At 38.7% G+C, this 15,595-nt stretch overlaps 1 protein-coding gene across 2 annotated transcripts in view; it reads right to left on the reverse strand.

Moving 5' to 3' along the window:
* Nucleotides 1-15,595, reverse strand: part of afg2a (AFG2 AAA ATPase homolog A) — a 112,591-nt gene that overhangs the window by 7,236 nt on the left and 89,760 nt on the right. The window contains exons 15-16 of one of the 2 annotated variants that reach the window (XM_015033770.1): nt 12,269-12,433; nt 10,538-10,901 (exon numbers count right to left, since the gene is read on the reverse strand). In XM_015033770.1, the coding sequence (XP_014889256.1) occupies nt 10,878-10,901; nt 12,269-12,433 (189 nt within the window). In that variant the 3' untranslated portion in view covers nt 10,538-10,877. Of the gene's footprint in view, nt 1-10,537; nt 10,902-12,268; nt 12,434-15,595 lie in introns of those variants that run through there. The other variant, XM_015033769.1, reaches the window with a different exon arrangement.

Raw genomic sequence — 15,595 nt, forward strand, 5'->3', positions numbered from 1 at the left:
ACTACATTATATAAAAGTACAAAAGAATCATTAAAACTAATGAAACTGACAGGTTTTATGCATAATGACAATGTGACATGCCCTGTTAACTGACTCTTGCTTGTGTTTCGATACCTTTGTGGGATAACACCATATCCTCTTGTGATTTATGAATGGCCAATGGGAGGTCAGAGGTCAATTTTGCAGGGTTTTAGATTGAAATGTTTTGTGAAAGAGGCTTACGCGTCCCCCCTACCACAGATTATGATAAGTTAGTCACTTATCTAAGTGACTAACTTAGATAAGTTAGTCACTTATCTAAGTTAGTCACTTAGATAAGTGACTAACTTATCTCTTAGCATAAGTTAGTCACAGTCTGTATGTCAATAATATCTATGAAAAAAAAAGACAGAAATAGCAACTTTGGAACAAACTACCTAAAAACCTGAGATGTGCCAAAACTTTTGGATCTTTTAAACCAAAACAGAAAAATAATAATTAACTACAGCTTTTTCATAACGATGTTTTATTTAATGTCTATGTAAGCTGTTTCAAATCTACAGTTTAATGTTTCTTACTTCTTACACGATGGCTTTATGACGCTACATAAATAAACCATCTTTGCCTGGGGGCCACACCAGGCAAGATCGAGTATCTCAACCTTTAATTTATCTATTTCTCGGAATCCTTCCAGCTGGTTAGGAGCTGAAGGTTGTTGTAAACCAGCAGTGTCGCATAGTTCTGAGTTATACAACTGACACCTCTAACAGATTGGAGTGTGATTCAGCTCATATTACCAAATAAAAAATAATGTGTAAAGCACAACACAATAATTGAATAATAATAATTATTTAAGTTGTTTTTCATTTATAAAAATGCTGGAAATGGGAGCTTTCTGCTTAAAACTGCTCATTAACTTCTATGTAAGGGATTCAGGTGTTGTTCCACCAAACCCTCAGGCAATTTTTGTTTTGGAAAGAGCCATGTGGGATCGCACCTGCGCTGAGGCCACACTGTGTTATGATTATGTCTATGTGTGTGTGTGTGTGGGGGGGGGGGTACAGTTGGGCCTCTGCTTTGGAGGGGGCAAATTTGTTCTTGCCCTTTATTCATACAAACAATAAAACACCACATTTTCCCCAGGCTTAAGGAAGGCAGAAATGGCATATTTACCAAACACGCCCACACTGAAACGGTTTGGGTGTGTGTGTCTGTTTAGAAAAGTCAATGCAGGTAAGAAAAACCCCCTTGTGTCATTAGAGCTCATTTAAATTGATTTTTACTGCCTGTTTTGCCTTTAACATTAAAGAAAATAGACAAATCCATCGTAGTGCAACTGGAAAAAATAGCAATGAACTAACAGTTCACATTCCTTCTGAAATTTAATTGCTACGATAAATAAAAGAAAAGGAAAGAAAGAAAGTTAAATAAACTATAGGAATGGTCCATTTGCATCAAAATCAAAAGACCAGAGGTATATGTGAGGGAGTAGCTGCCTTAAAAGAGCAACATATTTGTTTACTAGATTAAAACAAAAACCAAATTATTAGAGTTGACATTCTTTGTATCTTGAGTTATGAATTAGTGCTTAGTTTTAATAATGGTAATCATATATCTCCATATGTATTCTCTACACCACTAGTGTTTCAACTTGTTAATGAAATCACAGTTTACAGTTTACTTGTAAGTCCCTATAGACTACTGTTATAGATTCACCTAAAACTACCACACAGCCAAGGTGGTCTATGTATACTACTAATGCCTGTTGATGCAGATTGAACATATACCAAGGATCCTAAAGGAAGCACAAACATCAGCCTTCCGTAAATGATATCTGCTCTTGCCTTTCCCTTTTAAAGAGTAAACTTAATTCCTTTATATTTTAAATTAAAATTGTATTTTTTTAATCTAACCTTGTCAAATTAAATTTAAGAGCATTCTCATTCTTACTGAATACATTTAAAACATATTAAATCTATATTCTGCTGTAACAAGTATTTATTTGAGGCCCGTGATGGTCTTTGGACTCTAATTCTGGTTTCTCTTTTCAAAAACTTTAATGATCAGGTTTAATCTTAATATAATAAATTAATCATATTTTATATTTTTTCCTTCACTATATTTTTACTCTTGCCCTCTAGCTCAGGTTCTTTCTCTCTTTTTTGCCCATTTTCTACCACATTATTATAAACTGCGTGTTGGGCACGCTTGATGGTTCATATTTCCCAGAAAAAAAATCCAATTGGTTCTTCACCATGTACTTACACATAAACCACAGCACAGGCTTTATATTTTTGAAATGTAAAATTAGGGCCGAATGGAAGCCTCCTCTGATCCATGGCTCTGTTAAGGGCCAAAACAGCCTCAGAGCCTGAAACAGAAGGGGAACTGTTTTCTTTTTTAAACCTTTATTTAACTCTGTCAACTAAAATAACATATTCACGCTGTCAGGAGCCAAAAGGCCTGTGGGGTGGAAGTGAACTGAGGGGTTTGAGGAATTCAGGAGAAAGGTGTTAATAGCTTTTTCCTCGCTTCCTTTGTTGAACACTGATTGTGTTTTCTTTATCAGCAGCATCTGTCTGAGCTACTATGGGACTCTGTCAGTGGTCAGCCACAAGAAAATAACACACATAAGTCCAGACAGTAAAGTGTATTTTGGAGAATTGCTCATACATTCCACTACAGCTGACATATTCATTTGATGGCTATATTATGCGATCCTGCAAGGATTATGTGGCTATCGAGAAGGGAAGGATTGTGTTTCTTCTTGTACATTAATGTTGCACATTTTGTACCGTCACTATTATTTACACAATGACACGTTTTGTGTTTTTTTTCCCCCCTTCTTTCTTTTAGGAGCTGTGTCCTTGGTGATAAAAATCTTTGCAACAACAAATACCAGGCCATAAATCAGACAGACAACACACAGAGCCAGAGGAGGAACAGCCACAACCACAACAGGTGTTACGGGGAAACCATTTGTCTTCCTGTGAGAGTGGTTTTGCTTGTGCTTGTGTGTGTGTCATTATATAAGACTTTATGGTTTTTAATTGCTGGGAAAAGACTTCTGGAAAGCCTGGACGCCTATTCAGACTCAAATTCTCTAAAAGACACGAGTTCAAGAATATAAATTGAATATGCAACAACACAGTATAAAGTTCAACATTATACACATTTGTGTTGCTGAAAGCAGAGATGCTTTCACCAATTCAACAGCTTTTTAGGAATATTCTCAGATCAGACTTGAACCAAAGTGATCATCTAACACATCAAATTATTATTGTTATAGCTATATTAACCCAACTTTTAACATCTGTTTTGCAGGATATTGAATTCAAATGTACCATTTACCATTAAAAATGGATTACCTCGAACCAATGATAAATCTTAGAAAGAACCTAAGTGCTTTTATTTTGTAGATGATAGTTTACATATATTTATCCTTGTGCTCAAATTGGCTACTTCTTTTTACACAGTTCTTCTCCTCAGGCTGCCTACAAACACTATTATTACTAGTATTATTATATATTTGTTGCTTGACAGCAGGATGGGGTTGTGCTGCACAAAGTTGTGCAGCCAATCAGAAGAATTCATACATCCTAAATACATGTCTCAGCGAGCTGATCACACTGACTTTCAGAAACCTAAAAGATACTTTTAAAAAATAAATTAAACTTGAAGGTGGTCATTATCATAATGCTGCAACATAAACAGGTTATTATGAATCATTAACAGCCTACGCTCTGCAAAAGTCCCTGGTGATTACTACAAACGCACCCTTTAAGATGACAACTAGTTATTTATATACACTATGGTAACTCAGAGGGGACATGAATAATAATTTACTTAAATAATCAACACTTACCAGCGTAGTTTAACCCCTGATTACATCACACAAAGAATTTATAAGGTACGAGTTCCAGATGTTGAATCTGCGTTCAGTCTTTAGAGCCCTGTCCAAATCCAAATCTTTGATTCTGAAACTTAAATGTCTCTTTACAGACAGGGAGATTGGGAAGATGGGAGGGGTGGGAAGATGGGAGGGGTGGGAATTTATTGTATTACTTATCGCAAGAAACTTCTCATTATAATGAGAGATTTGATTGATCATTTTTGTGATCAATTTTGATTAGTGACTTTTAAAACACCCCATATCTGTTCGTAGTGTCAGAAGAGTTAGTTTTACTATTTTCTGCACTGGTTGTTCAATAAGAGTATCAATACATATCAATACATTTGAAAATATAATTATATGCAGTTGCTGTGTGAAGTGTGTAGGTTTTGTGGCTGGTGCCCTAAAGAGCATATTAAAATTGGCATATTAAAAGCAGTATTTGTGTTTGTGGCACTATGACTTCTGTGCCATCCAGAAACCATACAGTTGCCTATAACAGAAATAATAAATAGTGCTTACCTTTACTTTTACTGTTATCACAATAGAGTACTTTGATAAAACTTGAATTCCATAGAGCTCACCCCTAGTAAAAGGTAAATCTATTCAATATTTAATATTGAGCATCTTGCACTTCCTGTCAAAGTGCAGGATTTACTTGCTCTTTCAAGTGTTTTGGTAAAAAAGGGGTTAAAGGAACCGTTGCACCACTGGTTGTTAATGGATGTTAAACACGCGTGTCCAAGAACACCAAGTAGCTCTGGAGAGAAAAGACCTTCATGGAGTCATGGTTGAAGTCATCCATGAAGATTTATTTTTTTAACATAGCTGAATGGAGCTCAGGGTGCGGATGTTGCAACATCGTGAGATCACGTGCGAGAGCGCCCAGCAAGGTTGGTGCTGCTTGCTGGTTATCACCACCTCCATAATGGCAACTTCCACTTCTGAGCTATACGTGGCCGCGCATGGGAATCTTGTTTTTTCTTCCTCTTCTTTTTGTCAACAAGTTGTCAACGTCTGCCAAGAGCTCATTACTGCAGTGTTTTTGCACTCTGCTTCTTAGAGGTCACATATCAATCAAGCTCCATGGGGGGGGGATCCATGAGATCCTCAACTGTAAATATTATTTCAGTCTTCTCAGATTCGTTTTTGAAAAAATATATGACATTAACTGAATAAAACAGCAAATTAGAAGAGAATATTTTTCATGTTAATATGGCAAAAATACAGTTGAATATATTTCTTCAAACTCAAATTTTCAGGGTTCTCTATACATTTTCAGCCCAATATAAAAGTTTACTATGATATCAAAGTTTATTATAGACATTTCTACATAGACAGACAGATAGATCGATGCTAGATGGTTAGATGGATCGACAGATAAATAGATGAAGACTTGCATAAAAGATGGATGTATTGATGGATGGATGATGGCTTGATGGAAAGATAGATGACTGATGGATGAACAGATGGATGGAAACATGAAAGGAGGATGGGTGGAAGAATGGGTGAATGAATAGATAAAGGGATGGATGGATTGATTCTTGTCTCCTTTTTTTGGAGTTCAGGGAATCGCAAGGAATGTCAGAAAACAATAAAACTAAAAAAACATTTTGTTCACAGATCAAAATGTCTGTTTAGTACCAAACCGTAGCTGATGTCTGCTTGCTGCCGGTGTCGATATTAAAAATAAAGGAAGGAAAAAAATAAGAACTGTTGAAAGCTGATACAGCCTTGGTTTTTCAACAAAGCAACAAATGAGGCCAGAAAAAACTTCATTTATCTAACAGGGAGCAATAATTCCCTAAGGTCTTTTCATGTTAGGGCTTGAGAAGAAGAAGGAAAAAAAGAGCAGCACAGCATCACACCTTCTTTGAGGAGCAAGTTTAGCCTTTCTGTTTCTTCTTATTCTTCTAACAACACTGTGATTACAGTATCAAATGTTGCTTCTGTTTGGAGGACTTGACGACAGAGGTGAGGAAGGAGAGCCGGGAGCAATTTTCTTGCCTGAATGTGAGTTAAAATCTGTTGTGGGTGGAGGGGTTAGTTAGGGGGAAGGTGATGGTTGAGAAACCAGATGTCACTCCAGGCAGGTAGGAAGACGGGTGAATTTTTTCTTTTCTTTTAGCAATTTCTAGCTCTGAGGAAACAACAAATGTGTCCTGATGAATGACAATCCCAACCCCCATCTTACAACTCAACCTCTCTCTTCTCTCTTACAAGTCTGAAATGCCAAGAATGTAATAAAAGTCGAAGCTTCAGGTAAGTCAGACTGAAGAGTGAATTGTTCTGAATGTACCTATCTATGCACCGCCTAAACATAGATCTGGATACCTGGCACATTTATCAGATTACACTGAACGTAAAAGTCAACTCCTCAAAGTCTGAGGCAGTAGTTCTCAAGCGGAAAAAGGTTGACTGCTCCCCTCAGGTTGGCGGTCAGTCTGTGCCTCCAGCGGGAGTTTGAATATCTTGGTGTCCTGTTCACAAGTGACGGTTGGATGGAGATGGAGAAGGATAAATGGATTAGGGCCTTGTCTGCCCAAGTCTGTTGTGGCGATGAAGGAGCTGAAAAAAGGGAAAGCTCTTGAATTACTCAACGATGGTCAGGAGACACGGATCACAAGAGAAAGAATGAGATGCCGGATACAAGGAGCTGTATATTGAAATTCCTCTGTAAGGTGGCAAGGCTCTGCCTTAGAAACAAGATGAGGAGCTTGGAGTAAAGGGACCTTATTTTGGAGGTTTTCCAAGCATGTCCCAATCTGAGGAAACCCCTAGATACACCTAGAACCTACTGGAAGGACTATCCCTTCATACTGGCGAACAGCTTGGGCTCCAACAAACGGGACTGGAACAGACCCAGAACTGTGTCTAGATATCCCTCTGGTCTCCAAATGGCTTGAAATTCCCCAGAATGATATTGGTAGAGAAGCAACATCAGAACAAGTCCAGGTCTTTTCCTGGGCCAGCTGAATCATACAAACCAGAAGAAAACCAAGTCTTAATTATTCCAAAAATCAAAGCCTTCACAAGACAAGTTAATGCTGCAATCTTTAAAAAATCAACTCAAAAAAGAGAGGAAAAAAAAATGTGAAGATGACAAGCCAACTAGCTCATCCAGTTTGAGCTGAGAACACGGTCGACTGCTGCTGTGGCTCAACCAGCTGCCAGCCGAGTTAGCAGACAAAGTCAAACATAATAGCTCCCAGCTCAGTCCCACAGAGAAATTTGGCTATTCCTGGTATTGTAAAGTTACATAACTTTAACATTACAGGCTAACATGTTAGCAAAATAACCGAAGATGTAAAATGGAACTACATATTCAGATAATCTTAAATTCAAAAGAAATGTGGTCTTTGGGGAAATGTAAATTTGAAGCTTTTGTTTAACAAGGTTTTTTTGGCAAGTCAAAAGCATCAATCCTCACATGAAATGTCATTATTCTTCTAGGGTAAAACTAACATTAAGGATTTTTTTTTTTGACTGGTAGTGATGAGCTTGAATTTCAACTCTTCTCTGAAAGATAATATTCATATTTTAGACACATCTGGCAATTCTTTGTAGAACTTCATATTTTACCTCCAAATTTTCTTGTGATCCAGTCTTGTATCATTTTAGATATACAGAAACTTTGGCAATTTAACTTTGCGTACCTTACTGACTACACTCATAACCCCACATATTCAATATTTCATAGGGTTATATCTCACCTTTCTCTTATCTAGCGCAAAGTGCTCCCTTAAGCAAGATAAAAAAAAAGGTTTAATTCTTCTTAAATCAAGTCTGGTCGGGACGCTGAAAAGCTTAGGCCCTTCTGTCTTCTCATTTTCACACTATAATATATCACTACATATTGGTGGCAGATTGAGGTTACGCATAGGGCCTCCCTATATCCTGAAAGTACAAACTCTTCCCCCTATTTCTGACAGAGCAACCCCCACCCAGAATTCAGCCTAAAGCAGGCGTACACCTGGAGGAGGTATGCAGAAAGAAACCAAAGCCCCGCTATCATATGTTGCGTTTGACATCAGGGTTTCTGGTGTAGTGTCTCATCTGTGGAATGGAGTTGTGCTGTCACTTGCCACTGAGTTTTCCAAGCTCCACAAAAATTCAGAGGCATGCCACAGTCGAGCCGATAATAAGTCATAGGTAGAATGGAAAGCTGCGTCTCACCTGGGTGGGTATTATATTTTACATGCCAGCGCTAAAGATCATATTAGATTAGACGAAACTTTAAACTTGCTGATCGCTGAGGGGAAGTTTGGGAGAAAACAGGATACAGATAACCGAACAACACAGTGCTGGAGATAAAGCTGTGTTTACAAGAACTGAGCCCTGAGGGACAAATACAACAAATGAGCAAGCAAATAAACAAGGATATCTCTAAATGGTAGGCAACGATCGAATGGATGCACTTTTACTGGAAGTTGAACCAGAAAATTGGAGCATTTCAATGCACACTGGAAACCATCACAAATTTTACTGGCTTGTTGAGAGAATCAACACATTATGCTTCAAAATATTACATTTTCTGAACTCATAATTTATATTTTATATTATAGAATGTCTGGTATCAATTCCAATCAATCTTCCCTACATCGCAGCATACTCTATCTTTTCTATTGTCTCTTTTCTGAACGAATCGTAACCATTTCAGCCTTAATTCTCCAGCTTTGAATTATGGCCAAGATCTGGGAACAATGCCAGAATTGATACTGGTGTGGGGGCCTGTAGAGCATGGAGGGATGGGATCACAGCCCCAAAAAAGTAGGTTGGATCTTACCAAAGGATGGTGTGAGCCTAGCACCAGGAAGATCAGTTTTGCCTCAATATGCATGGATGCAAGTGGAATCAGAAATCCGTAAGATTTTGCCGCACATGTCCTTCACTACTTGAATGTAAAAACTTAATTAAAAACAATAAAAAGCAGCATTTTAAGAGTTTTGCAGCTGGTAAGTGTAAATGTTAAGCTAGAGAGTAGATTCAACATGATGGTATTTAAGGTTCTGTTTCTGTGATCCAAACAAACCTTGCTCCTGCTTTGTGTCAGAGAAGCACATGAAAGCAGCAAGCAATCACAGAGTTTTTCCTCTGTGCAAAGCTGCATTCACAAGCGTATCTAACAGAAACAGCCATGAAAACTGTTTTTTTTTTTTTTGTTACAGAAAAGGCATCAGAGCAAATGACTATGCTTCTGGTTGTTTTGCATGCGTGTTTCAGGACCTGTATGACTTATTTTTCAGAGCTGTGACCTTTGGAGTCTCAACATACAGTGGGTATTTATGTCTAGGTGCAAACATGCTGCACATTTTAAAGTCATGTCTTTCAAGTCAAACAGAAAATGAAGTATAGCTCGTTTTTAGCATAAATACAGTCGTGTCATAAAAACATGATTTGACAAAAACGACTTCACTCAATGGCAGTGCATTTTTTTAAATCCAAACTGTGATGCATTCTTCATCAAATTGTTTCCCAGCTGCTAAGAATCTTGAAGTTAGTCTTTCATGGAGGACAGTAGCAGTGTTTCTGCTCGGCACAATGTGAATCACGTGGCAGACGAACACAGAGAAACAAATCTTCTACACAAAAGAATGTTTGTATGATTACTCCTTGTCCACAGTGAGATCACGAGGGCGTTCAGTGACACAGCACAGACACAATGCAGACATCATGGAAAAACACTCTGGAGTACCAGAACTGCTTCTTATCTGCCTTCTGGAGTAGCAGAAGGTTAAGAAGCTGAAAGACTAGGAAATACATGTAAATTTCAATAATGCAAACTTGCATTTACAGATTTATTTGTCAATGACGAATTTATACACAGTGCCAGACCTACAGTAATAGGAACATAATGCAGGAAAAAAAATTGCGTGGGGTAGATCAGAAATGGTGTTTCTGATCACTATTCAGAAACACCATTTCACAGAGGAAACTTTTCTCCTCTGTGATGAGCAAAAAAGTTCATGTTTATGTTTTGAAGGTGGCAAAGAGTGTGAAAATTATAACTCTTGTGCAAGTATTCAAAACTTTAGTGCATATATAACCAAAAAGGTTTGCAATTTGTAAGACTAAAGGGTCTGGATGTGCGTATTTTTCCTCTAGTCTATTATTAATGAGGTATTCTAACATATTTTGAAAGTATAACACTTAAAAAAAAACAGTTTTATTAATAAGAAGCCAAGATCATGAGTCATTTTAAAACATGTTTTACTGAAACAATAAGAGCCTTTTGAATTCTTACATTTGCACTTCCATATATAGGAGCGGCTGTTTCTCTGTGGAAACAAATTTTTACACTAGGATTATGAAACACACAGAAAATTTGGATTTAAGAAAGGGAACAACCCAAAATCCACGGAAAAAGACACAACACAGTTGATGCCATTAATTTTACAGACTACCTAGAGCAGGAAGTCAACAGCCAGACCACTGGGACGACCATGGGCAATGTTTGATAGCATACATATAAACATGCTTTCTTTCCTTAGTCAAAATGAGAGCAGATTTTGTCACAAGTTATAATTTCCCACTGTGGTGAATTACAGCTCTATTAGGCTTTCCTTTAAATCTCTGCAAATAATACCAGTTACTGCACTATACCGGGCTGTAACTAGTAGCATACGGAAAAATGTGTCATGAAGAGGAAAAAGACACATGGAAGTTGAATATAAGTTGCAGTTATTTAGACGTTGTCAAACATGAGGAGGACCAGTCCAGTCATATTGTCCATGTTAATGACATGACCCAGCGACACGTGTTCAGTTACCAGATTTTCAATAAACTCACAGAAACTGTTGACCCTTGCTTGATAGTCTACCGGCAGTTTCTGACATCCGATATCCGTACTCTGATAGACGGTTATGTTACATGAAGTGGTAACATCAAGAATCATCTCCTTGGCAACAACCAGGGCATGAAGGCCCAACAGCACCGTTGGCAAGCCTCTCCCAGCAGCATGTTCTTCAAACACCCATCTGTGAACTCATTGCTCTCGCTCCGGCTTTCAGACCGCGATTAGATTCCTTCGCTGGTGCAGAGGGTAATGTTTACTTCTTGCTTCATGTCAGTCAGTATCAATTAACATTTAATGCATCAGTGAACTGACTTGACACACTTGAGACTGCAGAAAAATAGGTTCTAAGAAATGGGCTCTGGTACAAAGTAGCCAAGTCAAGCTGCGCTGATTAGCTGATATTGAAAAAAGGCCTATAGTTCCTCATTTTGGACTTGGAAATTATTATAAATATTTAAGCTACAAAAACAAAACAACAAAATTGAGAAATAATTATGGATGCCTTTCAAAGACACATCAACTCTTAACATTTGGTGAAATTTGTGGTCTAATCTTAACACTGCAAGATTCCAATTCCTCAACTGTAGTTAAAACAAGTTCTTGTTTTATTTTGTCAAATATTTTGCTTTGTACATTTTTATTGTTCACAGATGTCTGTAACGTCTGGTTGGTAATCATGATTGGCTACAGCGGGTAAATTAACTTTGTCATCAAAAAAAGGATTTGCTTCGCTGAAATCATTAGAAAGATCAAAACTCAGGGAAATTTAAGAACTCAGAGAATATCTAAGAGGGAAAAGTGTAGATCAGCACTACTTGGGGAAGTTTCTTTGGAGCCATTTTTAAACAACTGCAGATTTCAGAGTCGTGGACATAAGTACAAGTTGTCTGAAAACACTGGGTCATCGGGAAGGCAAACACACACTGAAACCAGTTCCGAGACAATAAAACAAAACTCAGACCTCAACTCAACACAACATGTGTGCATAATGTTTAACCCTCTCAGATCCAGTATCTCTATTTAAAAAAACAAACAAAAAAAAAACATACAAATATTGACTTTCGTCCTGTGTTTTTTTTTTTTTTTTTGTTATCCAGACTTGGAGATCAAACCCCTTTGTTCAGTCTTCGAATATTATTGGATAGAAAATTTACATGCAAGTTCCAAACGTGAAAAACCTTGGCTGAGAAAGAGCTGTGCTAAAACCTCTGTACCAGACTGATCAAACAGAAAGAAAGTAAAATGAGGTTTCAATTTTTTTGGAAGATCACTACAATATCTAGAACATGTACATGTAACATTTTTTGGGGCAACATTTGTACAAAATTCTAAATCATTTTATATAACATTTAATATTGCATTTTCATACAACCTTATAATTCTCTAAAAATACTCCCACAAAAGCATCAAGAACTTTATTTAAAAAAAAAAAAAGCAAAGTCCTTGCAAGGAAACTAAGCAAATTTAATAAAGATTATTGATTCAGCAAAAATGAATTATCATTGTATAATAATTCCAGCCTAGAAAAATAATGATTTGCATAAATGACCGAAAGCCACAAATCTTATTGTTATTTCCTATAAAGCATGAGATTTACTCACCTCTGCTCCTGAGTACTTGTTGGTCCGAGTGACCAGCTCATCGAGGGAAACGCTCTCTGCTACGGGCATGTTACGGAACTGCAGGGAAAATATCTCCCATCTGGTCGGAGCGTCGGGAAGAGGAACATAGACAATCCTGTCAAGGCGGCCTGGACGCATCAAAGCCTGAGAAATAGAAAAACTAAATTGAGTCAAATTTTATGGGATTTTTTTTTACGTTCACAAGAACATTCCACATTGTTCCTAGTTCTCCAGCTATTTGTTTACAACTTAAATTGTTAGGATGTGACCTCTGACCTCCTTAGTGGTGGTTTGTTATGGTGAAGAGGTAGAAACTGAATCTAAGACTGAAGCGGAGAAGAAAACTGTGAAACTGAGGTTTTCAGCAAGGAGACAATGTGGATGTTATCTGATAAAGCCCCCACTTCCTACAGATCACATCACGGTGACCCCAAAACAGTCCCAGAGCACCCGAAGCCGCCGCTGTCTCGCTTGTCAGATGTCATTAGGTGGCAGGCGCCTCTGAAGCCCAGACAGACAAATATGGCCCGTCTACTTTCGCTGTCCTCAGCCTCACAGTGACAACCTGTGCTGATGAATGCATTCTGACAAGCAGGATGAATGGAGGAAAAAAAATAAAATAAAAAAAATCTCGGTTTTTAACTGAACGCTCAAGGAGTTTCAGCAATGAATGAAAAAATTCCAAGAGTGAGTGGATCTGAGGGCCTGGACCTGGGCCAGAGAGGCCAAACCGGGGCCACACTGGGGCCAAACCGGGGCCGGCGGAGACGAAGCAGGAGATAGACGCAGACGCAAGCCAGGCGGGAGGTCATGTCAGAAGGGATCAGTGCAGGCTGGAGGAACTGGAATGGCAGCCTTAGCGCTCCTTTTCATACATCATGCTGCTGCTGCTACTTTACAAGTCTTTCATGAGCCTGGCATGGAGTGACAAATTTGCGTTTTCACCATTTTAGCTTATCATTAATAAAAAAATTCCCAATTTTTTGGTACTTGGAAAAACATTCATGGCAGGTAAACAAATTGTGAGAAGGTTTGTTTAGGGTGATGGCAAGGAAGCCTTTTAACATCAAAGATGAATCAACAAAATGTCAGTGGAAGCATAAAAAAGATGGCCTGATTTTAATAATAATGTAACTGTACTCCTTTTACATATTTAATAACATTTTAAGAGATGTTTCTTTAATTTCCTATTAATATAAAATATGGTAAACACACTAGTACCACAAAATATTGTGATAAAACTTTAAATCCACCTCTACTTTTGTTAATATTGTGATTCTGCCTCATATGCATAATATTGAAAGGTTAAACCCGGATTGAATTATTCTGCAGTTACTTTAGGATTTTCAAATAATTTATTTGTGGAAACAAAAACAGGATTTTTATTTTATCTCAAAGATATTGTTTAAATTTCAAATGGTGACCCCAGTACTGTTCACCACCTTCTGAGCTGATGAACAGTTATATTCCTTATAGGTAATTATCAGATTGCATATACAATTCATAATTTGCTAATCGATGCCATTGCATTTAGAGCTGTATGGCAGCAGGAGGTGAGGATAGTTAGGAGAATATAATGGAAGTTGAACTAATTTACCTACAGTCTCAAAAACTAGAAAATTCACTGCAAGTAAACTGATAAAAATAACCCAGTTTTTTTAGGGTTTGCTTTATTTTTTCCATATAAATTGTTTCCAGTGTGCTGTGCCAACGGACAGCTTCCCTGCCTTTTATCTCCTGGTTTTCCTGTGTGTGTCTGTGGAACATGAGGTGACGGAAACCGTAGCTAGGCTCTGGTAACCACAACAGGGCCACGGCTGACAACACAGCCATGGATCATGAGTGGAAATTCTCTTGTTTTGCATGCCTTTGCATTATTCCACTGATTTAGTTATTACTGGGGGAACTTTTCTTTATCAAAACCCGAAAGATTCCAGACTCGGTTCGGTTTGCTGAGGTGATTGGGTGCAGGGGGGGACTTCAGCCTGTTCCTGTTTGTCACAGCAGGTTGAGCCGGTAGCAGTGAAGCGTGCTGCATTATGCGGAGGACGTGCCAGGGACACTTCCTGAGTTGCCCTCTCTGGAAGTAACCGGCGGCTGCATGCCAACACAAACCTGCTGACCTCCAGCAAAACAGCTCTCATAGAGCGCAACCCCCAAGCATTCTGGCAAGCAAACGCAAACAGACAGAAATCCGTCCTTTTGGTCTCTTATTTTCTGGTTTCAATGTGAAACCTGCTGCTTTATGAGGCATTATGTCCGTTCTAATACGAAGGAGACGAGCCTGCAGCTTTCCGGCGCTCCAAGAAAGTAGAGCCGAACCTCTCAGCTTTGAGACTGCTAAACTCATCTGACTGCCCTGCAGGGGAAAGAAAGGCCTTTTTTTCCCCTTCCCTCTCAGCAAGAGCACGGGGCCAATCCATCACTTAACAACATACACTTCCTGCTCTCAAGGATCAGGGGGTAGCTGTGGTGGCGTGGGGTAAGAAGAGGAGAAGGTAATGGGGGGACCCTGAAAGATGGATACTTGGCATGTCGGGCAAGCGTTGATGGGCTTTTTTTTCCCACCTTAACGGTATGCTTCTTCCACCTGAAAATTTGGCTTGACTGGCAAGAAGGGAGAAGGGGGAAGGAAAGAAAAGGGACACAAATAGCTGAAGGAGTTAAGAGAGCCCACTTTAAAGGACTGGAGGAGCAAAACCCTGCAAACAAACACAGATAAGTAGCGTGAGATGAAGCAAATCCCCACAGATAACTCTAGGTTCAACAAATTCTCTGTTGTTTTAACATGAGTCTGCATGACGGATTGCATCCACCTCATTGCTCCACTGACATGATAGGCACCATTACACACAAGCCATTAGTAATTAGAAATGCCCCCAAGTAAGAAATACCAACTGGCTTTAAGTCAACATTGAAGTTCACCACCAAGTCTGGGTGAGAACACAAGATATGTGGCAATAAAAAGAAAATCATGAAAAAGTTGCTGGGTTTGGAAAAGGCCGTTCGAACTCACCGAGAGAAATAAAAAAAAAAAAAAAAAAAAAAGAAAAACAGTCATCTGCTCTCTGCGCCAAGTTTCACTGCCGATAACAACAGTAATCATTCCAGGAATTGCAATCCTCCTCAAGAAGTGATTACCCCCTAATGACAGACGACTTCCTATCTGTGAAGGCCAGTGCCTCTCCTTAACCACCAAGGAATGCTGGGAATCTTCTGCTCGGAGCGCTGCTGCTCCTGCAGCACATTCTTGGCCAGCTTCAATCTGACCTGCAGAGCGCCGTCTACCCACTGTTTACAAACGAA

The sequence above is a fragment of the Poecilia latipinna genome, unplaced genomic scaffold, assembly GCF_001443285.1.
Source record: "Poecilia latipinna isolate Pla-1442-1.1 unplaced genomic scaffold, P_latipinna-1.0 Scaffold279, whole genome shotgun sequence".
Taxonomy (NCBI): domain Eukaryota; kingdom Metazoa; phylum Chordata; class Actinopteri; order Cyprinodontiformes; family Poeciliidae; genus Poecilia; species Poecilia latipinna.